Here is a 25,498-nt window from a genome sequence, read left to right as displayed (position 1 = left end):
TTACTGTAAAAGATGTGATACTGCAATACTTAGAGGTTAGTATCTGTTACATCTGTGTAGTAGATATATGGCTGAAATGCTTGGAATGTTAAAACTCATCTCCTCAAAGTAGATAGGTGCCTAACTGCCAGTATTTCAAAGGGGCATAGATCCTAAATAGGATTTATGCCTCGCTCTGGGCTAGATTTATCCGAGTATTTAGTCATTTACCTGCCTTTGAAATCAGTAAGAATCAGTTTTAAAAACTAGCCCGTGGGATTATGTCTCTCCCAGACTTTAAGTGAAACTCCATTTCCAGAACAAATACATTAAACAACTTTTCATTTGAATAACTGAAATCAATGGGAGTTATAAAGCTAGAGACTTTGGAAAGTCCCTGGAGACTTTCACCTGCATCTTTCAGTGCTACACGTCTTTGAAATTGTGGCCCTGAGGCACTGTTGAATATGTTATCTGTCCTCTTTAATAGGATGTACATGATACTACTATTATAGATGAGATTTCTGCTTTCCTGTCTCTGGCTGATGAGGGATGAAGATTTGCAGGTACAGAACAGCAAGTCCCTATTGAGAGGAAAGGGCAGAAATGCCATCAGTTTCTAGCTGGCAGTTGGATGGAAACCTGAAAGCATGTCTAATTCAAGCTGTTAAAAATACTTTGAAATAATGAGGCACCCTATATTCAGAATCATGTTTTTTAAACTAAAAAGCATTTCTTTTTAGATGGGAAGGATATTTCAGTAATAGAGAATTCACTGGATTTTTAGAAAGTAAATAATTCATAAGCACCAATACTCATTAGTTCAAATCAGTTTATTTCAATATGTACATTTCATATCCGAACTAACTCTAAGAAGTTCCAGAGATAACAAATGCAAGTCCAGCTCTATTCATCTGAGGAACTTCAGCTGTCAACAGTTAAATTACAGCTTGTTTGAAAATTTAAATATATGCATGTGAATTAACTCCACATTTAGACTGTTCATTATAAACCAGTGGCTGTGACTAGTGAGAAAGACAGTTTCTGAAGATGCCTCACAAGATGATTTTTGTTCATTATCTTGATCGTCACACTAGAGTGGAATTTGCACTTGCAAAGGGCACTCAGGAGGTCCTGCAGGAAATACCATCTCTGATCTCTTACAACTTTTAATCATTTTCACAAGCATATTATTTCCAGTGCTATTTGGGTGAGCATTGGTCATTATTATTAACTGGAAGGTACCTTGCTGCCCTGTTGGACATGACCCAAAGCATCACACAGGGTTTGGTACCATCCTTGAGGTAGAGGGTAGATACTGTTAAGAGACAGATTTTTCCTTTACTCCAAATGCTGACATGAACCTTAGCCACAGAGATTGCACTGACTGACTTTTGAGTTGTGACAGTGTGGTTTGTGTGATGGAGTGTGGATAATTAGTATCAGCTTTAAAATTTTGGATGCTTTTCTTAAGCAAACCACTTTAGATTTGAAGAGGTCACTATATTTATTGCATTGACCACACCCCAATCTGTTCTAGTAATGTAATAAATGAATCTACTTAATTATTTTATGATGCTATAGTTGATTTTATTATGGTGATCTTGAGACTGTAATTCGGAAAAATACTGAGCCTTTTGGTGCAAAGGTAATTTACAGTGAAAAACTGTAAACTTCTCAGAGCAGTGGCTTGTAGGCAAGAATGAAGAGTTCCAAGAACCTGAGGGAGGAACTAAGAAAACTAAATTAGTCATGAAGTCAGAAAACAGCCTATGACCTTTCTAAAGCCAATGTTGCAGTCAAAGATGAGATAGAGACCTGTAACATGAAGCTACCTAGTGCCTTGCCAACACATCTGCTCTGGGGAATGTTTTTCATTCTGATCAGAAGCAGCTAACTTGGACTTGGTAACTTCTACTGACTCTCACACCGCGGAAGGTAAATCAGGACTCTGACTCGGATTTGCATTCAAAATGCCAGATACTTATCTCTGTTTTGCAGTGTACATTGCCAAGCTCTTCTAAAACTGCCTGTTGCCTGTGGTTTTGAGCAGAATGATAGATGTTTTCCAAATCTGAGATCACAGTTTGACCTTTAAGTTTCATGTGTGTTGTGTGCTTTCATTATTCTTTTCTCCTTGTGATGTTCAACAAAGATTTCAGGGAAAAAAAAGTACCTCTCTGAGGAAATGAAGAAATGCCTTGTAAGGACTAGAGAGGAAGATTGGGAGCCCTGGGTTTTGCATGGTAACTTCCTATGTGACTATAGTGTGTCCACTATAGTGAGGAATCAATGTAATGTTATTCCTGTGGGATTAAGATGAAGCTTTGGGAATGTTAGAAATGTTAGTTTGGAATCCTCAAAAGCATAAAGGAGGTGATGAAAATCGAAGAGGATAGTGGTGTTTGAAGTGGGAACACAGAAACGTAAAGTGAGAGGGGAACGCTCTTGGGAGGGTCAGATTACAAAAGTTTGTGCTCTGTATCCACCGTGACATTTCTGGTTCCTATTCTGTAATTCAAACCAGCCGTTTCTTACAGAAATAGACAATCACTGGATGCCCACCAGGCACCCAGGCTTTGCTGCAGATAATTGTGATCTGATGAATGAGCTGCATCCCGGGCTGGGCTCAAACAATGGCTTGCCAGGAGCTCTGCCATCCCATAGGGAAGGCGCTGATGCTCTCCAGCTTCTCCGCTATCTCTCTGGCAGGGATCTACTCATCGTTCCTGCTCTGCCCGGGAGCACGTAGCCTTCAGTAGTTTCTGCAACAGTAGTTAAGAAAGGAGGTTGGGTGATCAAAGAGCTGTCTAATTGGATTGGATGGATCAGCGATTTGCGGTGGCTGAAGAGCCAGATGCAGAAACTGCATCTTGTATCGTGCCCTCTGTAGATGGTTAGATATGCTCTCTGAGGGCCACTGTAGCTGGGTCAGAAGCGTTTGAGGTAGAGGTTGATGGTAGCCAGAGGTTGAAAGTCTTCAATGTCCATCAGGGGTGTGCTCAGGGTGCCTGAGGAAGTGGTGCCTGCCCGACCGTGCGGTGCAGCGCATCAAGCCGCAGAGGGTGCCGCGGGATGAGCTCAGCCACGATGATTTATGGTTCAGCGGTATGGAGCTGTCTTGCGATGAAGTGGGTTGGATTTTGCATAGCAGATACTTTGCAAGGCTGGGAACTCCTTCAAGCTGCATGAATGAGTTTGTCAATGACTTGCCAAAATATACAGATTATTCTCCAATTGCGCATTGGTTTAATTAGAGATGCAGGGAACCACCTGACTTTCCCCCAAATCCTGCCAGCTCTGTCAGCGGGTAACTTGCTCTGCACCAAGACAGGCAAACCTGCAGGCTCCTTATTACTATTTGTGTTACAGCAGCCTTTTAGGATTGGGCCCTGCTTTGCTCAATAATAACTTTGCACTGCTTCTTTTACAGAGCATGATGCATCTCACAGATGTTTAGCTTGTCTTTAGTTGGAGATTTTTGATGCATGCTACATGCTTATTGTGCTGACTTCAAACTTACACAGGGCAGAAGAATTATAAAATAAGCAGAGGGGGACAGAAGAAAAAGTAGTCTTTGTTTTTCTTATGTAGCACCAATCTATGCCTGATTTCTAAACAGAAACTTTAAATAGAAATGCATGTTTTGCTTTGATTGAAATGTCCCAGAAAAATAAACCAAAGTTATCCCAAAATAGTTTGTGAGCTACAATAGCATGATGAAAGTCTCTAGAGTATTCCACCATGCTTTGAATTCCTTGAGATTTACCCAGCCTTCTTCATCACCCTCTATAAATGCCGAATCACTGTAGGACATCTAACAAGATGTAATGCGTTCACTGCCTTCAGTTCAAGAGCTGGGGTTTTGGGATGGTATCTGTGTACTTCCTTTTCCCATGCAGCAACATAATGTTATACTTACTGATCAGTGACAGCAGGAGATGTTGATATGAACCAGGATGTCCTACTGAAGTACATGGAGGCACCATGCTGTAAAAGTACTATGCGATCATTTTCACACCTTTGTGTAATTATTACACAGAAATCTGATGTATATATCCATTATCTGATTATCTCTGCTTTGAAACAAATGAGCAGTTGAGTTGGATGAGAACCTGGAGCTTTCCAATTCCACAGGTTGGTTGGGCATTTTGTGCCCTATATAGTGAACTACGTTAGCTTAACTCGACCTTCCTGTGGAAATTTGGAGAATCTGAGCTAGGAATTGTGAAGGCCCTTTTGGTGTGTGCACATTTCAGGAACATTTGAGAGTGCAACATTTAGTCACTTGGACCTTGTATCTTTAATAACTTCCTGAAACAAATAGGTGCAATTTAGGCCATGCTGAAAAAAAGAGAAGTATCTCTTTCAGTGTATTATCTATGTGCAGTGAGACACTAGCAGTAAAGCAATAGTTTAGCTTAGAGAAGGGCTCAGAGGGTTCAATTCAGCTGCTATGTGAAGAGGGGTTGGGCTCATCCGTATTAATGAAACCAAGACCCAGATCTTTGAATTGCCCCACTGTCTTGTGGAAAATCCAGTATCCCAAGAGAACCAAGCGGCTCTTTACAGTGCTTGTGCTCTTGTGTTCATTCACAGTTTGTTTGTTAGATGTCATTTGCATGAACAGTCAAACAGTGTTTTAGTTCTGTTCCATCAACGTTTTCGAGCCAAGTTTCAGTTTGGCATGCAGCAGCGATACAGTTGTTCTGTTACTCAACTATTGTTAGAAGAGGCTTAGGTTAAACTCTGGAAGTTAATGAGAAAGCGGTGTGCAGCAATTTGGATTATGCTTTATGAACTAATTAAATACTTATTTACATGCTCTGTTTACTGTCCTCTATACACAGAAGGTTTTGTTTAGTACTCATGTCATGTATAGGTAATTTACAGCTTATTTCAGCTTTATATCCTTGTTGCATGTGCTCTCTTCCCACTACACAAAGAGTGGGGCAAATTATTATCCTCGCCTCCCTTGACAACATGCAAGGGTCTTTTTCCAGGGCGAAAGAATTTTTGTAAGGTAAACCACATGTTTATGTCTTAGGTCTTTATAATCTGTGTTCAGTAATGGTCCTCAAAGTAAAAGTAGAACATTTTTATAAACAGATGAATTAAAGTTAGTCTTCTAAAGTCTCATTTAGACATGTAAATAAATGATCTGATTTCCAGAGGTGGTGTTCACAACAGATCTGAACAGATTAGCTACTTCTACACCACTATGAAAATAGTGGCCCCTGAAGCCACTCATGGCCATGGGCTCTTCACACACCATCTTCCAGCCAAAGAGCTGCTCATCAGCCCGTAAGGAGCCTGGATCCCGGGCATCCCACAGCATGTTCCCCAGGTGCCCAGGCAAATGCCCTGTGGGATGGGAGGCTGCTCCTGGAGCCGTGGTTCAACCAAGCTGTCTCCTCACCATCAACTCAGGACTTCTGAAATCTTGGGACTTTCACCAGGCATAAAATTAAGCTCTTCTATCCAAATGTACTAATAAAATGAATTAAAATTCACTTTAAAATGTCAACAGGGATTGCTTAGCAAAAACCTACGGTAATGTATTTAGTTGTAATGATTTTTACAGAGATAAAAGATGGGCCATTAAAACTAGGGCTGATTGAAGAAACAGGACATTATTTACTGTGTTTCTAATGAAAGGTTTTTTGAAAGTTTCTTAGTAGCTTGTAGCAATGAATCTGTTTTATAGGAATAAATGAAATTGAGATCCAGCCAGCAAAGCAGTCCAGTTTGGTGCAACCCCTACCAAGGGAAGGAGGTTTTAGGAAAGACATTTGCCTTACAGGGAACGTCATCTGCCTTCTAATTCGTAAAGCTAACCCCTGCCATTTGGCTGAGTCTTATGCAGCTTTTCATCACCGAATACCTTAATCAGCCTCTGTAACAGTTAATATTTGCCTAGCTTGCTTGTAACAGTGTTTCCCAAGTAATCTTTATACATCCACATTTCATTCTCTACTCTAAATATTTACAGTTTTCAGTGTTCCTAGGGTGATTTCCCTGTGTGCATGTTCAGTTATGCAGCTGTAGTATAAAAAAAGGAGAGTTTTTAATTTGCTGGCATTTGGTAGCTTTTGTTCTGCTTGCAGAGTCTAACATTGATTAGTTTTGACACACAATAAATCCAGCCCATGTGGCTGACCACGCTTTTTTGAAGGAGGTATATCCTCTTGTTAGAGTGTGATGTGATGGGTCCCAGATGGAAGAGTTATAGGGTGCAGCTGAGCTGAGCCAGCAAGTGGCCCTCAGGAGGCAGGTCCTGTCCCTCTGCTCACTCATCCCATTTGCCATGCATGGTCTTGCCAAGCAGGGAGCCATTCAGGATTTGGCTTGGATTACTGTGCTTTGGGCTCCAGCGGGCACACACAGCTGGGATGAGGTAGGGAGGAGCCAGGAATCTTCCTTCTTACGAATAGTGGCTGTTAGATCAGCTCAGCTGCACCATGTCAGTGCACCATGATATGTATAAGTCCATTTAGGCTGGCACTTAAATACCTGTTAATATGAAATCTCTGATGATGCATTGATTTTAAATGATTTCCAGAATTACGGCCTGTTGGGAGGCTACAACAGAGTTTAGAAAAGAAAACCTTGCTTTTTGCATTGGTAGGATTTTGCACTTTTTATATGTGATCACAAAGTGGTCTTTGGCTTAATGATCATGCATGAAAGGTACTGCTGTGCCACTGCTTGTCATAGTTACTTGTTGCCAGTCCCTTGGTTAAAGTGCTGAACTCTTTTGCAGGTTAATGAAATTTATCATGATGAGTCCCTGGGTGCTCACATTAATGTTGTCTTGGTGAGGATAATCCTGCTGAGCTACGGCAAGGTAAGTAAAGGTTAATTTGAATGGAGGATATCAATATCTCTGAACTTCAGTCTATTATGAACAATGTAGTTACTGGTGATGTGTATTGGGTTTGTACTTTAAGTCATAGATTGTCCTTACCAGTCTATGAATATAAAGAACTTTTTTGTTTATATGTATTTATCATTTGAACTTCACATTTCAAATAATTTCAATTTCTTCTGGGTTTTCCCTGTGTCATTTTAAGTTGCTGCTTAGCCCTCACAGTCTAGCTTTTCAGATTTTTTTTGGAGTAATCCATGAAACACAGTGAACATTTTGGTTCCTAAAAAAACCCATGGGGGTGTAGAGGAAGAACTGTATGTAACAGTAAACACAAGATCAGTTCTGTAGGATACTGAGGGCTACAGCCTCATTCCAAGACATCATTTAAACTTATGCTTAACATTAGGAGCTACACATGTGCTTCAAGTTAAGTGTGAGTTCTGTAGACTAGGGGCCAGAAGGCAAGAGCTCTGCAGCTCTTGATTCAAATCTGTAATTAAAAATAACCAAGTGTTTTCTCTTGGTGTTTCTGTGGAAAGGAATACTCTACAGCCAAAACTCAGGTAAAGAGGAATGAAATGCCAAATGGCTTTCAGAAGTATCAAACTGTTCTGTATCTGTGTCCTACTTTTACCAAATCAAGATCAAATTCCATGGAAACAGGAACAGGGCGTTTCAAGTATGTTGATAAATGCTTTGGTTAAGGACATGTGATTTTAGTGCTCCTTACACAACATAATGCCCAGCTGCTCAAAGCAGAGTGTTAAATAACATATCTTTCTGTGACTGGAGTTGGCATGTTCATGTAATAAACCTGGCTCTCGAAGACACCGTGTATGTTCATGCAAGTTGCTGAAATGCTGTCAGTGAAGAGCCATCGTGGACGGTGCCAGTGGTGAAGCTTCACTGACATTCACCAGTTTACCCTGTTCAACTAAGCTAAGAATTTTCCTCCCTGGTGCAAATGAGGGAGGTCTGATTTTTAGTCTGGACTCTGCTGGAGTCCAGTTACCTGGATTTGGGATAAAGTGTTCTGTAGGAGCTTCCCCATCTGAGAACTAAACACACTGATCTGTCTTTGCTCTTCCTGCAGTGATGTAGATGATGATGTAGTTACGTGGTTTGGATAACCTTAATCACACGTGTGTCCTAAAATAAAGGTAAAAAAGGTCATATTTGCCATTTTGTGGTCGAAAGCTCATGGTGTGTGTGGTTAACATTGAATTACAAAATAATTGAAATGCCCTTGTGATTGCTGTAATGACTGCAATCTGAGGGATTGCACAGTGACTAATGATTCTTCTAAAAATCTGATATTGCAGTAGTGGTAGAAGCCAGCAGAATTAGCACATGGGCTAGTCACTTCTTTGCTGTTCTTGTTTCATAAGTATTTTATCGTTGTTATGTGTGTCCATCTCTATAGATCTGCACCAGTCTGAACACCAATAACTCCTGCCGTTTTTCTAATGGCAGACAAGAGTTATGCTAGACCTCATTTCACTTTAAGAATCTTAATTTTCTTGTGAAGAATCAAGGTTTGTCCATTGATAATATGAAAGTTATTGATTTCGTATTAATCTTTAGAGAGGAGAGGGGGGTGGAACACGGAAACCTTCACTTCTTAGTGGGTTTTTGGCCACATCACAAAAATAGCCACCGCAGGTAGCACTATGTAATCTGCTTTGTGGATAGCCTATTTCAGGATTCTAGATCTGTAATCTGCAGCGGATGGTGGTGTAGTTCCTGAGTTATCCTGCTGGTTTCAGCAGGGCATAAAATGGAATAATTCTGGTATCACAAGCTTGCCCTAAATAACTGTGAAGATAATTTTTCTTGCATTTCTGTGTCTGATTCTTATTTATATGGGAGGCAATTTATGGCTTTCTGAAAACAGTAAAATGAATGTAAAAAGTATCATTTCATTGCTTCTCCACCTGATGGTGTGGGCGCCTATATGCCCTGGCTGCATAAGAATACATTTTTTAATGTTTGTGTTTTTAAGTTTCTGATCAGATGACTAGTACCAGAAAGTAGAAGGTGAGGAGGTTTCACTTTGGAGGGTTGGGATTATTTAGCAGTGGAAAAGCAGAAATAAAAGGTGTATAGTTCTTACTTTCTGAACCGGTTCTGAGAATTACAACAAAGCCTTCAATATTTTACTGTCCTACACAGCTGCACTAATGATTTTTAGGAATGTATATTCAAAGTACATAATAAAAGGAAATGAGTGTCTACAAGTTAAGGCAGTGCATGAATGGAGCAGCCTGATTGGCTTCACAATATGAAAATATTATCCTAGTCTTGTTTGAGTAAGCATTTCTTTTGAAAGCATGTAGCTGGTATCTTCAGATTAATTTGCTTCATTGTAAGTAATTTATATATATTAGCAAGGGTGCCATTTAAATCAACATAATTACATGATGGTTCTGTAATTGATGAATTATATACCATCAGCGTCAGGTTTATGACAGCAGTCTGAGCTATTGCCAATTCACCACTGAAAAGCCTTCTACTCTATTGTGTTGGTTTGGTTTTTTTTTTAGAGAGGATTATGTTATTTTATACAATATGTTATCTGTTGATAAGAATAATATGGACAATACTTGAGTTGCATAGCAACCAGTTTTTCAGTGGTTCTTGCTTGAAGGTACTCCACTTCTTGAAATGTACTTATTTTTTAGTATTTTCAAACACAGGGAAATGTACATTCAGAAGTAATTTCAGTAATTGCATTAATTGCCCTGGTAAGATGAAAAATTGGAAGATGTTCTGTGGTAATCACGTGTTGAAATTACTCCAGGGGCAAATTCAGAAGAGCTGACACAGTTTTACTGAGTTAACACATTGTGTGGGTTATCACGTCTGGACTTAGACTGAGGGTAGAGGTGGAGACCTGCCAAGGAACACCAGGCTTGCGTGCTGGCTGGGTGGTGTGTTTGAGGAGAGAGCAGTGTGTGGCTGTGCTGTGTCTGGGATAGATGTGCCAGCCCTTTCCTGCCTCCCCACTTTTCTTAGTACTTCAAACAAATGAACAATTCTTCATGAAGGCTTTGACCATGCCTCACTGAAGCCCACTCATTTATCAATTCCATCAATAGGATAGAAAAATGTGTTTCTGTAAAGACTGCTCCACATCTATGGTGGTTTTGGAAGATACAATGCATTTCTCTGTGTTTTCTTTACATTGACTCCCAAAGTCACAGGCTGTTTTGATGTGATGGAATACTGCAAATAAGTAAACAAAGTACGTGCAGTGCGTTTTTCTTCAAATGGGAAGAAGATGAGCTGGCTCGCTTCTGCCTGTTTGACTTCAGTAGTAGGAAGATTGGTTCCAAATTTTGGCAACTGTCGATACATTTGAGATTAATATAATTCAATGTTTGGGCAAATTATTCCATTTAGACTTATTTTGGTTGTAACGGCTCTGTAATCCAGCTAGCTCTAGAATACTCAGGGGAATAAGCAAAGCAACCACTATCACCAAGTGCAGAGGAGGTGGCAAGAGATGAACTGAGAATGGGTTTAAAAACCCTGACTGGTTATTATAAAATTTGTTTGGAAACATTTAAGTCCTGAGCACTGCATAAAATCCTCTCATCGCCTCTTTGAGGTGGATGAATAAAGATTATTATTCCCATTTTACAGCTAAAAAAACAAAGATGCTAAGTGTTATTTTCCAAGGCCACACGGAAGGCCATTGGCAGGCTGGGGATAAGACCTCATAAGTTCCTGGCTCCAGCCCCATGCTCTGTCCATCAACAATGGTGACTTTGTGTGCAGATGAGCTGCCGCTGCACAGCGGCAGAGAAGAGCACACATTTAGCTGGGATGGGTGTAATTAAAACCGTTATGAATTAAAAAAGGTCAGAAAGACTTTTGCAGGAACTGCAGGACTTCCAATAAATGCAGCCACCTGAGGATTTACGAGGGTTATTTCTTGGGAAATGTGAATGTGGCAGCACAGGACACCCCTGACCTGTCCGTTGGAGCAACATGCATAGCTTGAGTCACCCGTATTCAGACTGGAACAGGGTGGGATAGGCTGAGGGGTGCTGTGTCTGCTCTATACACATCTGGGATGGCAACCAGTAGGGAGAGAAAACCCGTGTTAGCTATAAACCAACCCAACAAGTGGTCGTACTGTGGCCATGTGTTAACGTGGTGAAACTGAAAGAGGAACCTGACCGCCAAGGCAGAAAGCCTTTCAAAAAGGCTAGGGAAGGGAAAAAAACCCAAATGGCTTTAAGATGGCGGTTCAGGAAGAAGGTAGTATGGGGTGGATGCCTACAGTCTCATAGGACTAGGCTGTTCAATTTGTCAATTGTGTATATCTGAGATATCAGCAGAGCTCCTGCTGCCTTCATCTGGGGCAAGATTTTACCTTCAATCTTTTCATAAAATGGTGCTCTCTTTATCTTTGCCATCTGACCTTTTCATGTCTAAGCATGATGAGCAGGGAAGATGTTCAGTCTGAGGCAGGTTCTTCTCTCTGTTCCCCAGGGGGTGGCACAGGTGGCACAGCCGAGATGGAAGGAAAAGCCAGGTTTATCTCTTAAATCGAACGTTCATCCTTACTATTTTGGTTGGAGGGAAAGGAATGGATGCTCCTCTTGTCCTGGGAAAATGCAAAGACTCTGGCTGAGAGCAGTTGTGCTTAGCAATGCAAGGAGGTTGTTACCTGTGCATTAGGGTCACAGAATAACTGTGCTTGGACACGACCTCTGGGCATCATCTAGTCTAACCCCCTTGCTCAAAGCAAGGTCACCTTGTCCAGCTGGAGTTTGAATATCTCCAAAGACAGAGACTCCACAACCTCTCTTGGCTACCTTTCCCAATGTTTGGTCACTCTTATGGTAAAACTACAATAACACTCTTACAATTTTTTTCTTTCATTTAAATGGAATTTCTTATATTTAAGTTTGTGCCCATTGCCTCTGGATACCACTGAGAAGTCTCTGGCTCAGTCGACTTTACTCCCCTCCCAATAGGTATTTATGTACACTGACAACATGTCCCCAAGCCCCCTCTTCTCCAGCCTTTCCTTGTCAGGTCACTAAGGAGAGTTGAGTATCTTAAGTTTTCACTCCCATTGGTAGGGACCTGATCAGCAGAAATCCAGCTCTGATCTTGCAGTATGGCAGACAAACGTGTCTGAAGATGAATTTCTTGACCCCAGCTTTTGGCCATATCCAGTAACCAGTTCTGCACAGGCTGAGTTACAAGGCTAGAACCTATATATTATATAGCATTTTGGCTGCTGTTCATATTTTTGCACTTTTTTCATATGTTTAAGGTGGAGATAAAGATGACAGGAGATATTGTGCCTTATTTATATAGTAGACTCATAGCTTATAATTTCCCACTGTGTTTTCTTGGGACCTTGAAGAGTGTAGAGGTGGCTGATAGCATGAACAGTACTTTGTATTCCTGATCTGCTTATATTTATACAGAATTAGAGACTGAAAAATGTTTACAAACTGCTGCCATAAGAAAGCTTTACAAATCCTTTGAATGCAAAATGACAGTTTGCTGAATGAGCTATTTCTGTTAGTTCAGTTACCATGGACACTCAATAATTGTGTTTGTTTATTTTTTGCTTGTCTTGTTCAGAACGAGAGAAGAATATAGACGATCTAATCCAATATGCAATGAACAATAGAAGTGCAGTGTAAACAATGTGTTTTGCAGAGACTTTAAATATTCAAGAAGGGAAAGTCATATGTTAAATTCTTTCCTGAATGTGTGCACTGCTATGGTCCAACTTTTGCTACCATAGTTTGAAGCCTACCAAGTTAAGCATATTTCTGCTCCTTCTGGACCTGCTGAAGAGCAGCAAAGCCTTCTCTGTTGGTACTCTTGGAGCACCACCTAATGGATGAGTTAGGAAACTTTTCCGGCAAGTTTCTGACCAGCTTAAATTTCTTATGTTCTTATCATCAAGTACCCGCTCATCAACACCATTGCAAAGTTGTACCCAGTTATGCCAAATGGCAGATAAATAAAGTAGTTGGTTAAGGAAAGCTGACATTCTGTTTGTGATACCAGTGTGTCTTTCACATGGACTGGCAACGTGAACATTCGTGACAAGTTTGGGTAGAATGTAGACTAAATTTGCAGTTTTCTTCTAAAATAACTTTGTATTTCATAGAATCACAGAATGTTTTGGGTTGGAAGGGACCTTAAAGATCATTCAGTTCCAACCCGCTGTCACGCGCAGGGACACCTTCCGCTAGAGCAGGTTGCTCCAAGCCCTGTCCAACCTGGCCTTTTGAAATTTTAACAACTGGGAATTATTAAAGAAACAAAAAAGAAAATATTTCTCGTTTGCCAAACAACCTCCACAAGTATTTGAAGGACCTTCCAGTCAGTTTCATAAATGACTTTTTCTTCAGTGTCTTCATATCAGAGAACTGAACATCCCACTGATAAGTTCCCAAAAGACAAGACAAGAAACAAAGAAGGCTCGAAGACCTCTGGATCTATGTAGGGATGATTTTCAACCATTTCTTACTGCCCTGTTTTGCCTCTGTATATGAGTGGTAGTTGCAACTCAGTTGTCTATTTTTGTCTATTTTTTTCCACTGCTTCCATCTAAGGAAGGAGTAGAGCAAAAATAAAGGCAGAATCAAAAATGAAGGAAAATGAAAGGCATTAGTAGATGTTGAGTTTCCCAGAGCAAGGATTTCAGCTGGTTCTCCAGGGCAGGCTGTCCTCATAACCCTCTGTAGTGTCCTCTTGCAGGGGGGATGTTCTCCCAGCTGAGACCTTTCCACTTCTTGGCCAACAACTCCATCTGTTTCCATCAGCAGTTCTCTGAAATGCCCACAGATTTTTTTGCTTTTCTTGCTGTGAGAAGGAAAGTTTCTCTTTCCAGTGGCAGGTTTCCTGCTGATCAGCTGAGTAATGCTCTCCACCGGCCTTCTGTCCTGTTTGGAAAGAGGTCTTTCCCGGCCAGGTCTGAGCTCCCAGCCAGCGGCAGGACCTGCATGTTCCTGGCAGTGTGGACCCTTTGGTGGCCAATGGTAACACCTACACCTCTTCTCCGCATGCAGCCTGCTAGCCCCCAAACTTTGTCTGTTTTCAGTCTGACAAAAAGGGATTTTACTTGCTGTCCTTACTACTGTACATACCTTTTACTGTGCTATCTCTTTTTCTCCCTTTGCTTTGTCCATTTAATGAGATGCTTGGCTTTTCTGAGTGATGAAAGCTCACCACTGGCTCCCAACAGAAAATATTATCAACTGTTATCTGTTTCTCTACAAGAGTAAATTCCAAAACATATTACATCTGCCCTGTCTACTAACAAGCTGTGCCTGGTCCCATGATTTTCAAAGCTTCTTGCTTGCAAGTCAACAGCATTTATCTATAAAAGTGAGGCAGCTGGAAAAGTGAATAAAAATGCAATATAAAAGCATGTTTGGCTCAGGAAATCTCTGATCCAAAGACTTGCCTGAGCATTGGAGGTTATTTGAAGGGAAATATTATCCTATGTATGCATGCCTCTAATTCCCTTCCCTGAGCATTCATTACCTTTTCTCAGGAGAGGACCATGGCATGGTTCTTTAGTCTGAATGATTGCAATTGCATAGCACGGTGAGGTTGACTTGGACCCCAAATCAGTGGTTCCCTGGCCATGCAGTATTCACTGTTAGAACTACTGGAGCCTTTCTGATTTGGAAGTCCTTGACAAGTTGCAGAAATTGGGAATTTGAATGAAAATTTGGTAGGAATTAAGTGGATTTCTCTGCTTACAGTGAAGAAAGACAAGGGATTAGTGGCCAGATGATTTGAATGCTCTGTGGTCTCTTAGTACTCAGCAGGTAGACTGAGTATTTCCTCTTACTTTTTGGGAAGTCCTCTTCACTGACACAGAACCTCAACTTGCTATTTGTATCTGTAGCACATGGACACTTAAAATAATTCACTTCCTACAGGATACCTCATTTACCAAATTAAAGAGCAGTAAGGCTCAATTTTAGGTGCCACACTCCTGATGTTAAAATTGACAAAGTTAGACTGTCGGCTGATTTATAGATTTGTGTGTTCTCAGTTTCCCTCTAATCCCAAAGGGATTTCTTCATTTTCCCCACTGTGTTGGATGCTAAAGACCCCACAATGCTCCACATTAACCAATTGGTCCTCCTTTCAAACTCAAAGATAATTGTTTTAATAAATAAGCATTGAGATGCTCTTGAACTGAAACGGTGGTTTTGCTCTCAGAGTGGATGTAGGTATATAGTGAAGACGTTTATTGACTCATGCCAGATGCCCGAACCATGGGTACACTGCAGCAGACTGATCTGGTCTCTGGCAGACTTGATGTTCATTAGAAAAGTGCTGCAAGCTGCTGCATTAGTTCATTCAGAGAGTAAACTTCTGCTTTTGTGCTGGAGTCCACTCTCAAGGTTTCAAGTTTAGCAGGCAGGGAAGAGGTGACATATGGCAGAAGAAAGCTATAAAAAAGTAATTATTTGGAAATTATTGACCTTTTGGTATTTCATGCTTGTTTGCTGATCATACAGATATTTTGCACATATTCAGATATCCTTAAACCAAGGCACATGTTGATAGTGTGTGGTTTTTGTCAGTTTTTCAATCGATGCAGCTTCTAAGATGTGATGGTTTTTATTTGGTAGAATGTACAGAAGGAGGTCATCAGGAGACAAAGAACTATTAGCAAATGATACACATGCCTTGAGATTTCTCAACTTCATTTTACAGCATTCTTTGCTTTTTGAGTCTTGCAATAAGATTTCTCACCAAACTCCTTGAAGGCATCGATTTCTTCTGTGAGGCTTTGGAGGAATGAGAACAAGGTGGAGATGATGGAGATAGGGTTTTTGTTTGTTTGTGTGTTTGTTTTTGGTTTACCACTGATGGGTGTTATTAAACACTTCAACAATGGTCAAATCTTGTTTAACTGAATAGGATTTTTGCTCGAAGAGCCAGGATTTTACTCTGTAATAGTGACTCAAAGTTTGTTTAAGTCTGTTCTTATAAATATACAAAGATGCAATAAAGGCACCACAACTGTCCCACCATTTAAATACAGTTATTAGCTCAGTTTCAAGGGAATTATGGCTGGAAGCAGTATGATCCAGCGTGGGATTATATTACAACTTTTTCATTCCACAGTGGTATCAGAATCCAAACTGTGCCTCTATTTGGTTTATTAATTTGTTTTTCTGAACATTTGCAGAATTGTAATACTCTGGGTTTGCCAGAATCAGACCTCAGTTTGGCAGGCTTTCCTTTTATCAATTCCAGTTGTTCTTCCACAACCCTTTGAGGATTTTCTTTTTCATGTAGTCAATACTCTGTGTACTCCATCATGCACTCAATTAGAGGACACGTCAAATACATCTATAATTGAAAATGAACTATATTACTTTTCTCTTATTTTTGGCCTAGGCAAGGTTTTGCCCTACATTAAGTATTTTGGAATGACGAATGCTTACAGTACAGTATAGCATCTAAATTGTAGTGGTTTGTGTTATGATTACAGTGTTGTCATGGCAATATAATTTTTGCAAAAGAAAAGCCAGGGTTCACATATGTAGTTCTTACAAATCGTGGATGGCCTGGGATAGGTCAATTAGTCATACATTTTATAGCATCCTACATACAATAAGCTTTGTTATGTCTTAGCAATGCACAGAACTAAGTAGAATTAGCTGGGAATTCTTAGGCAAGTGTAAATGTAGTAGTTGGATTTTAAAATTCCTTTCTCTTTCTTGTTCAAGAGAATTGCCCTTTGCACCACACCTAACTCTCATCTGAGTCGGCTAAGCCGTGTTGGCACACGACCACGTAATGTGTGATTTATAGGGTGAATGGTGTGACACAGTTACCTTCTGAATGACCTTCAGATATGGAAGGGATAATGTAAATGCGCTTTAAAAGACGGTCATTGGGAAAGTCCATTTCTGAAATTAATGATTCAAGTACAGCTGAAAAAAGTGTTCTCAGGTTTTACACTCACAGAGCATCCCGTAGCATTCAAAGGTCTGACAAAACAGCCCTAACAGCTCAGTTTCACAGCAAAAGTGGCTGATGAACCAGGGCAGGGTGCTGTCTGTTTGTTGTTGCGATTTGCTTCCTTGACCATTACACATTATTGTTCCCCATGCTGGGTTAGTCTCTGCTGGCCAAGAGCCACTGCAGTTCTAATAAGGGCATGGACTCCATCAGAAACTGTATATCCAGCCTGGAAGTGATGGTGCAAGCTGGTGGCATGTAGATAATAACAAACAGTATCAATTTTGTCTTTAAAGTACCCATCTTTTTGGTTTTCTTCTATCTTTTTTTTTCTTTTGTTGTATCTTAGACCTCATTAAATGAGGAAATCATATTTAATCTAACCATGAACTTCAGCTATTTTCTTACTTTCTTGATCCAGTAAAATTTGTTTCTGAAGTGTAATTGCTGCTTTATTAAGAACAAACTTGTAATGGAAATGGGACGTTTAGTCCCAACTGAACAAGATGGGAAAACAATTGCCCAAGCTTTTAATAAATAACTGTTGGTGTCTTTTTCCCCTGTGCATGCGCAGTCTATGAGCCTGATAGAGATTGGGAACCCTTCACAAAGCTTGGAGAATGTGTGTCGCTGGGCCTACTTGCAACAGAAACCTGACACTGGGCATGCAGAATATCACGACCATGCTATCTTTCTCACAAGGCAGGATTTTGGTCCATCTGGCATGCAAGGTAAGATGCGTATCAGGTTTTGTTTGGCATTCGTGTTCATACTTTAGCAAGGCTAGTCATGCAAAGTTTAATTGTGCATCTTTTACTTAGTTTTGGTTAACATTTTCCTTCCCCAAGAGCTTTGCATAGGGCCATTTTCAGTTGTAATTGCGTCACTTACTATTTTATCCTTTCTTACTGGTGGGATTATTTTTGGATCATTTCTTTGCTCTTGCTGAAGCCAAGAAAATGGGCTCTCTATGTAAACAGTCCTGAAAATGCCCAAAGATTAAAGAGTAGATTTTTGTGTTTAAACTCTCCAAAGCTGTTGCCATGTCCCAGCAGGATTGCCAAGAAATATTGTTACGGTGAGGTCTGGAATAGCAAGGCCACATGCTGTTCACTTTTTCATTTCTTCAGGACAGTGTCTCCTGTGAGATCAGGTTTGTTCACTGGAGGGGATAAATCTCAGAGCTTTCCCATTCCTTTTGGGCTGGCCAGGTCTGCTGTAAGCACAGGGCTGGGGCTTTGCTTATGTGTTCCCCGAGGGCTGCACCAAGCTCCTTGTGAGCAGCATGTAGTGTCGTTTTCTCCTTTTGCCTCATGCACTTAGGGAAGGCAGTTGCAGGATGGTCCAGAGGTAACAACAGTTTTCTTGGTGAGCTGGGAATTTAGTCTTCATTTATTCAACAGTCTGATTTAATCTATTTGGTACGTGAGGGAGCACAATATTAAGTTCAGGGACAGATGTCTCTGACACATTATTAAGTTCAGGGACAGAGGTCTCTTGAGAAGACCACATCAACTATATTTGTGTCACAACAAAAGACAGATACTTGTCCTAAAGCCGCTCACCGCATTGTCTTCCCATACTTGTCCATCTTCTGGAACACTTGCTATTTCTCATAGGCTACGCTCCAGTCACTGGAATGTGTCATCCTGTTCGAAGCTGCACTCTCAACCATGAAGATGGTTTTTCATCTGCATTTGTGGTGGCTCATGAAACTGGACATGTGTGAGTAGAACTGTGGGCATCCTGTGTTCTACCTTAAAATGTCTTTGGTGCTAACAAATACCAATGACATTGGAAAGAGTCAATTTATGCTAAGAAACAATATTCAGGCTTAGCTCTGGCTTCAGGTCTCAGCTCTCTCAATGCTTTCTTTACGATCGTAAGTAAGCTTTATATTTGGGTATTTTCAAATGGAAAAGGGAACTAATACCAAAATATCTTACCGGTCTGCTGTGAGAGTTGATTGAATGATGCATTGTAATCTCCTGGTGGAAATGTAAAGTACTCATAATGTATGAATTCATTGAGTCAGTGGAATACATGATTCTTGAAAACAATCCATTTTAAATAAGCACATCATCTGTATATATTACTTCTGGGAAAGGATACAATACTGTATAGAAACGAGGTGCCAAGCACTGAGGTTACAACTGTTCTATATATTTCATGTAAAAAATGCAATCATTTTACTTACTGATGCAATTAGAACCAATGACTGGGCAGCATTTATCACAACTCTGGTTTCTCCCAGAGAATTTTAGTTCCCCTGTTTGCAGAGAACACCCACTGGTTTACCATTTTCTCTTTGATAGAACAACAGTTCCCAGAAGGCTTTTTCTTGGACAGTTTCAATTTATTCTGTTTTCCCTAAGAAAGCCTGCAGGCCCTTTTCTCTTTGTTGTATCAGAATTATTAAGGGCTTTAAACAAAAAAGTTGAAATCACTGTAAATGTATCTTAATTAGGCAGGGACGTAGAATTGATACCCAAATGGTATTTGATTCCAGAATTTTTGAATTAGGATTAAAAAGAAGACAAAGTGAGCTTTAAAAGAGATTCCACTGGAGAACGTTTGTAATCCTTCAAATCACATTCAGCCCCAATCTGTTAATTTGGTTTAAGTTACAGACAGATATTTCACGTTAGTCAAACAGTGCTCACAAAAAGCGCAATGTAAAATCCTAACAAAGGAAAGGGGAAAACATATTTATAATAAAACTGAAAGGAAATCTTTAAATATCTGTAATTTGGGATAATTTCTGGAAAGCACCTAACACTTTCCACTCTGTTTCACATGTAACAATGTGGGAATGCTACTGGGCGATTCCAGCAGCTAGTCTAAACTAGCTTTCAGTGTGGTGTCTTTTTTTTTCCCTATGGAAAGGACTTGCCTACAGTTGCAAATGACTTCAAATTAAGCTAAGGTGTGATTTTTTTTTAAAGTTAGATAAACTCCTGAATAGCTTCAGATTGGAGTACGAATAAATTTGTGTTAATGCTCCTGGAGGGTGGACTAGCTCTGTAATCCAGAAATGGATTCATTGAGCTGTAGTAATTCACAAATGTGGATGTGCACCAAAGTCCAAAGAAGGTATTTTTAGTCTAGAGGATTAAACTAATCACACGAAAGTACTCTCAAGGGTCAACGCGTCTATGTGGGAGCTACTACAGACGAGCTCTTTGGCTTCAGGCTCACCCTGTCTTATTTCTCATGACTTTGCTCATGTGGACAAGGGTCATGGAGCTTAAGAACCTTGTTGCCGTCAACCACTGGTGACATTTGGGATGTGGAAGCGCTTGGGCACTCAGAGTTCACCTGCAATATAACTGTGCTGGCTCTTTCCTGTGCGGGGCAGTTTAGGCATGGAGCACGATGGCCAAGGGAACAGATGTGGTGACGAAGTCCGCCTGGGGAGCATCATGGCCCCTCTTGTGCAAGCCGCGTTCCATCGCTTCCACTGGTCTCGTTGCAGCCAGCAGGAGCTGAATCGATATCTCCAGTGAGTAGCTGTTAAGCAGCCTCTCTCCTTTGATTAGTAAGCATGTAAGAAAAATTCTGCATCTAGCATTTGTGCTTTAGCCTTTTGTTAGTTACAGAAATGGGGTTAAATAAAACAAAGGATCCTCCTATTGGGAACAAGATACTTTCCCATCAATTGCAAATAATAATGCAAGTTCGCTGTCCATTTTAAATTGTTCTCATTTCATTTACATCTATTAATTTTCTGGACATTGATAGCATATATGCTGTCCTCTCAGAGATTATGAGAAGACACTATTACAAATCTCACTGCTAACTTTCCTCCCTCCCTAATGCAGCCTCTTGATGGAGGAGTGCCTATGCTACTCAGCAGTGTGGTATCTGTCTTACAGATACCAAATTCATCTTCAAAAGCCATTTGCTGCTTATGATACCTGTCAATGATAAGATGGTGCTGCCTAAAGGGGAAATTCTGCCCTTCAAGTGCTCAGGGCTTTTCTTGACTTTAATAGATATCCAAAGACAGAGCATGGTTCTAGAAATCATTCTTCAGTTGTTACTTTTCCTTCAAGTACCCTAAATGTAAAAGCTATTTAAACAGCTTCATCTATGTCCCTTGTGTTCCCTTTGAACCTGGCACTTTGGGCACTAGACCTGCTCTGGAGTTCCTTGATAAACTGTGATGTTGATGACCATGGTTTTGCTCCATACAGAAAAAATCTTCCTGCTGTTATGTGCAAATTGTATGGAAAAAATATGGGGAAACTACAAGGATGCCTAGCAAAACCTGAAAATGCATAGGAAAAAATGCAGCAAAATACATGACATAAACACGAGTCAGTCTTTTTGTTAATATTTGTATTATCTTGGATATCTTAGGTATGGCAATGGAATAGAAATATTGTGAGGAATTGTGATTGTTTCAATTAGCAAGATCCTTCAGAGCATTAGATGTTAAATAAAAGTCATTTGGCCTAAAGGGCTGCTTTACAGTCTTTCAAATACAACTATTTTAAAATATTTTATAACAAAGCAGAATGGTGGTTTTCTTTGAAGTAAATCTAACCTCAAAGTTCTGCTTTGAGCTATCGGTATCTTCAAGGCAACCTGAACGATTGCCAGAACAGACTTGTTTATGCTGTCCTCATGTCTGTTAAATAACTCAGAGACATTTCAGAGATAATTGTTGACCATGTTGGTCTTGTGAATTAACCAATGATTATACTGTGTTAGCCAGTCATTGATATTAGCATCAGTCCTCTGTCCTCCACATGACTTAAATGTGAATCTAGTACGTTTCAAGCTGTCTGCACTATTTAGGAGGAGGGGAGATGCTCCCATATTCATCACACAGAAAGGAAACTTTGTACAAACTATGGATGGAGCTGAGAGCTATCAGGAGAAACAGAGAGAGGAAGCAAATGAGTGTTTAACGCAGGCAGGAAAGTGCACATTTGTAAATGAGTTGCTGCTTCTCAGCAAGGACACAGGAAAACTGCAAAGCTTAGTGGTAATCTCAGATGGTTACCCTGGTGTCTGCTTCTGAAACTTCACTTGGAAGACAGTTACAGGCAGCAAGAAATTCCACAAATGGAAAATTAATTAAACTTTCTTTTCTTCTTGGTCTCATGTGGATTCTTCCTTTGATTCCTTTCATGTAAGGAGCCTGGAAACTGATAGGAATTTACCTGCAAGCTAAATGGAAATTACAATGGAAGGGCTTCAGAAAAAGTATATAGAGCATCCATTAAAGGCGGATACAATATGCTAAAGTTAGTGTGAATGTAATTGCAATATTAGCTGCTCTTCATGACCACCATCTGAGAAATCGTAGGCTCTGTTTTGCTTGGAACAAAAAGGCAATGAAACCACAAACACTGTGCAAGTCTCACAGCCCCATCTGTTACTCTAATTTTTGCCTGTTGCAGTTCCTACGATTGTCTGCGTGATGATCCCTTCGAACACGACTGGCCTTCCCTTCCACAGCTGCCAGGAATTCACTACTCCATGAATGAGCAGTGCCGGTTTGACTTTGGTTTGGGCTACATGATGTGCACAGCTGTGAGTACTTAAGTTTGGCTTCTGCTATTTCTCATCCAGGAGTGTTGTGTCTGTGAAATGCCCTTAATAGGGACAGTGTAGTGAAGCCCACAAGGAAAGATGTTGTGCTGCTTAGCTGTAAGCAAGGAATAACAGTTGAATGTTGACAAAGATGTTATTTTAAGTATCTCTGTCTTTTTTGTTTCAAACTGGAGTTACAGAAGTAATTATTCTGTAGTCTCAAACAGCTGTACACTTCATGCAAACAAGTTGACTGCATTATTGAGCCTCCTATTTTGCTACAAAACTCCCACCCAGGTGTGAAGGAGATGGATTTGGTGGTGTATCTTGTAGTGCTAACATGGAGCACTGCTTTTATGATCAAATTTCATTAAAAGTATGATACATTTTGATGCCTAGCATGAGAAAATAAATCTAACAGCCAGTAGAGCAACTTGCAAGCACTCTTGATAACATGGTTGATTCTCTTGCACCGGAAAACAAGAGACAAAGTCTAAATTTAAAACAAGGCAAGATTAGTGCAGCTCTCAATGGATTGGCTTCAGAAAGTAGAGTCTTCTGCAGCAGGGCTGTGCCTCCCACCTCCAGTTCCTCAAGTAGGACAAAATGTTAAATGGGAAGAGATGTTTTCAGCTGGTGTGGCAGCTGCTAACATGTAACATCTCTGCTTTCATTCCCATCTGCAGGAATATGTGTGCTGAGCTATGTCTCTAGAGAATGGATGAGAACCTTTAAAGCATCAGCTGTAGTGCTGTGTCTTGACACAATTCCTACTGATGCTGCCTTAGAAGAATGTCCCAGCCAAAGAGGGTCTTTTCTTACAGCTATTCTCCACAGCCTGGGGGACAGAGGCTTTCTATTCTTCTTTGTTCAGAATAGCCAAAAGCGTGTTCAGACATCATGTTTTAGTATATTGTGTGGTGGGTGGTGCTCATCCTCTCCTATACAACCTATAGGTAAAATGCTGATTTATTCACTGGATCACATTTCCATCCTCTGAAGAAGGTGATTGCAACAGCTGAGCTACAGTCTGAGCGGCTCATTTCTTTCTCCCATGAGTGCACAAGGATTTTTTGGTTTGTTTGCCAAATGAAGCAGCACCATTTGGAGAAGCTGTAAGGAAAGACAGTGTGTGTCTTACTGTGGGGAGAACTGGTTTTCCCTTTGCCCCTTCGGTCACCAGCATAAAAATGTTTCTGCCCAACTTCATTCCATCAAATGCAGGTGGGACCTCACTTCAGAGTCACTGATGATTCTGCATGAAAGCTCAGATAATGCACAGACACTGAAGTGTTCCTCAGGAATCAGTGATGAGAGCTGGCGTTTTCCAGCTAGAAAAGGAAAAGCCCTACTGTGCTGCAGCTTCTATTGCAGTGTCCAGTGGAAGCTCTCTCAAAGCATCGTCCCCTCTGATTTTTCTTGTGTTTCAGTTCCGTACGTTTGATCCCTGCAAGCAGCTGTGGTGTAGCCACCCTGAGAACCCCTACTTCTGCAAAACAAAGAAAGGGCCTCCGCTGGACGGGACCATGTGTGCACCAGGAAAGGTGAGAATGGGTGTTGCTCATGTGTGTTTGTGTGCAGTTGGGGATGTTCCCCTTAAAATCAAGGGGAATGAGAGAAGAACCTATCTTGAGGACCTGAACTCGTGAATGCAAGTAAGATTCTTGAGCAGCGCGAGGGGAGGAGGCAGGGGCCAGTGCTGGTGTGTCCTGCATGGCAGCTCTGTGAACATCAAACCCCATCCTCAGACAAGCTGTGGAAGTATCTGCAGATTGCCCTGTGCTTCTTGGCAAGTCTTTGTGGTAGAGCAAAAAAATGGGGACATTTCCAATCATCTGTGAGTTTTGTGAGGTCAGGGGGGTTGTGTTTGTATCAGTGATGTTACGGTGATGCTGACTGGCCTCCCCAGTGCAGGAGGTGCAGAGAGCAGTGAGGTCCTGGAGATGACAGCCAAGCTGCTGTGGCTGCCATGAGGGAAAGGATGGATGTGGGAGTTGAGTGCTAGCTAGAGAGAACCAACATGATGGCAAGGATGAAAAGAGAAGGGCTGATTTGCAGAGGTGGATTTGCTGCTTTGATGAGAGTCAAGGGAGGCATGAAGAAGTGCGGAGGGAAGGTCGAGGTGGCAAGGGCTCAGACAGCTCAGACCCCGTAGCCACCATGCTGGACTTACTCCAGGTCTTCGTTATCCTTCTATGGAGGTCATGCTGTGCTCATAGTGGATCAGAACTCCAAGTCCTTTGAAGTCTGCTGAAAAAGTCTGGCTTCACTGGGCTTTGGATGCAGAGACTGAGGGGGAGAGGAAGATGTTGCTACTTGGAAAGATTGTTTGGTAAAACCGAAGGGATGACATCATTTATGTGATAAATGAACCGTATTAACAGCTGCTCTTATGGGTTGAAATGTCTTTTTTTGTGAAAACATAATGTAATGCTAAATTAATTCCCTAGCAAGTCATGCTCTATATAAACCACACCCTTCTGCTTTTCTCTTCTTTAGATTATTCCTCTTGTAACAGCTTTATTTCTTGTTTAAATATATATATATATAAAAAAACCTATAATTGAAAATCTTACACAGTTTCTTTGGATTTACTTTTCTACATCTTGATATTTGCCTTAAAAATACTAATGAAACCCCCAGAAAAATACAGTTATATTCCATTTTGTTGCATCACCCTCTTCCCCAAGCCATTCATTCATATTAGTACTTAAACAGACATGAGAAGAAAAAAAGGACTTGTAACCATACAGTTAAGGATCTGTCAGTGCTTCCATTATAAACAGTTTGTCAGGATATTATGCAACTCAGCTGTAAAAATTTTCTCTGGACTGAAATTTGGGATCCAAGGCTCCAGCAAACTGTGCAGACAGCCAGGCTTTTTAGTTGAGTGGAGATGCAAGAGAGCATGTGCACATTCTGAAGCTTCAGGAGATGATGGGACTATCACTGTTTTATTCCCAAAGGAGCTGTGCCAGGATTTTTGATAAATAAACTTACTGCAACCTTCAAGAAGAACCCGAGAGAGTGATAGAAAATGAAAACCATTTTGTTAGATAAGGCTGAGCAGTCTGAGCTAAACACATTTTAAAAAATAGCAGAGTTATGAAGGTTATACAGCTGACT

At 40.7% G+C, this 25,498-nt stretch overlaps 1 protein-coding gene across 2 annotated transcripts in view; it reads left to right on the top strand.

Annotated features, from left to right (window-relative positions):
- The window catches only part of ADAMTS2 (ADAM metallopeptidase with thrombospondin type 1 motif 2), a 175,597-nt gene that overhangs the window by 124,885 nt on the left and 25,214 nt on the right, over positions 1–25,498 (top strand). For both annotated transcript variants that reach the window (XM_030504868.1, XM_030504869.1), the window contains 6 exons: positions 6,743–6,826; positions 17,403–17,559; positions 18,448–18,553; positions 20,187–20,330; positions 22,240–22,372; positions 23,803–23,916. In XM_030504868.1, coding sequence (XP_030360728.1) covers positions 6,743–6,826; positions 17,403–17,559; positions 18,448–18,553; positions 20,187–20,330; positions 22,240–22,372; positions 23,803–23,916 — 738 coding nt within the window. The remainder of the gene's footprint in view (positions 1–6,742; positions 6,827–17,402; positions 17,560–18,447; positions 18,554–20,186; positions 20,331–22,239; positions 22,373–23,802; positions 23,917–25,498) is intronic.

Source organism: Strigops habroptila, chromosome 12 (genome assembly GCF_004027225.2).
Source record: "Strigops habroptila isolate Jane chromosome 12, bStrHab1.2.pri, whole genome shotgun sequence".
NCBI lineage: Eukaryota > Metazoa > Chordata > Aves > Psittaciformes > Psittacidae > Strigops > Strigops habroptila.
Note: the sequence above shows the minus strand (reverse complement) of the source record. Positions and strands in the feature narration are given on the sequence as shown.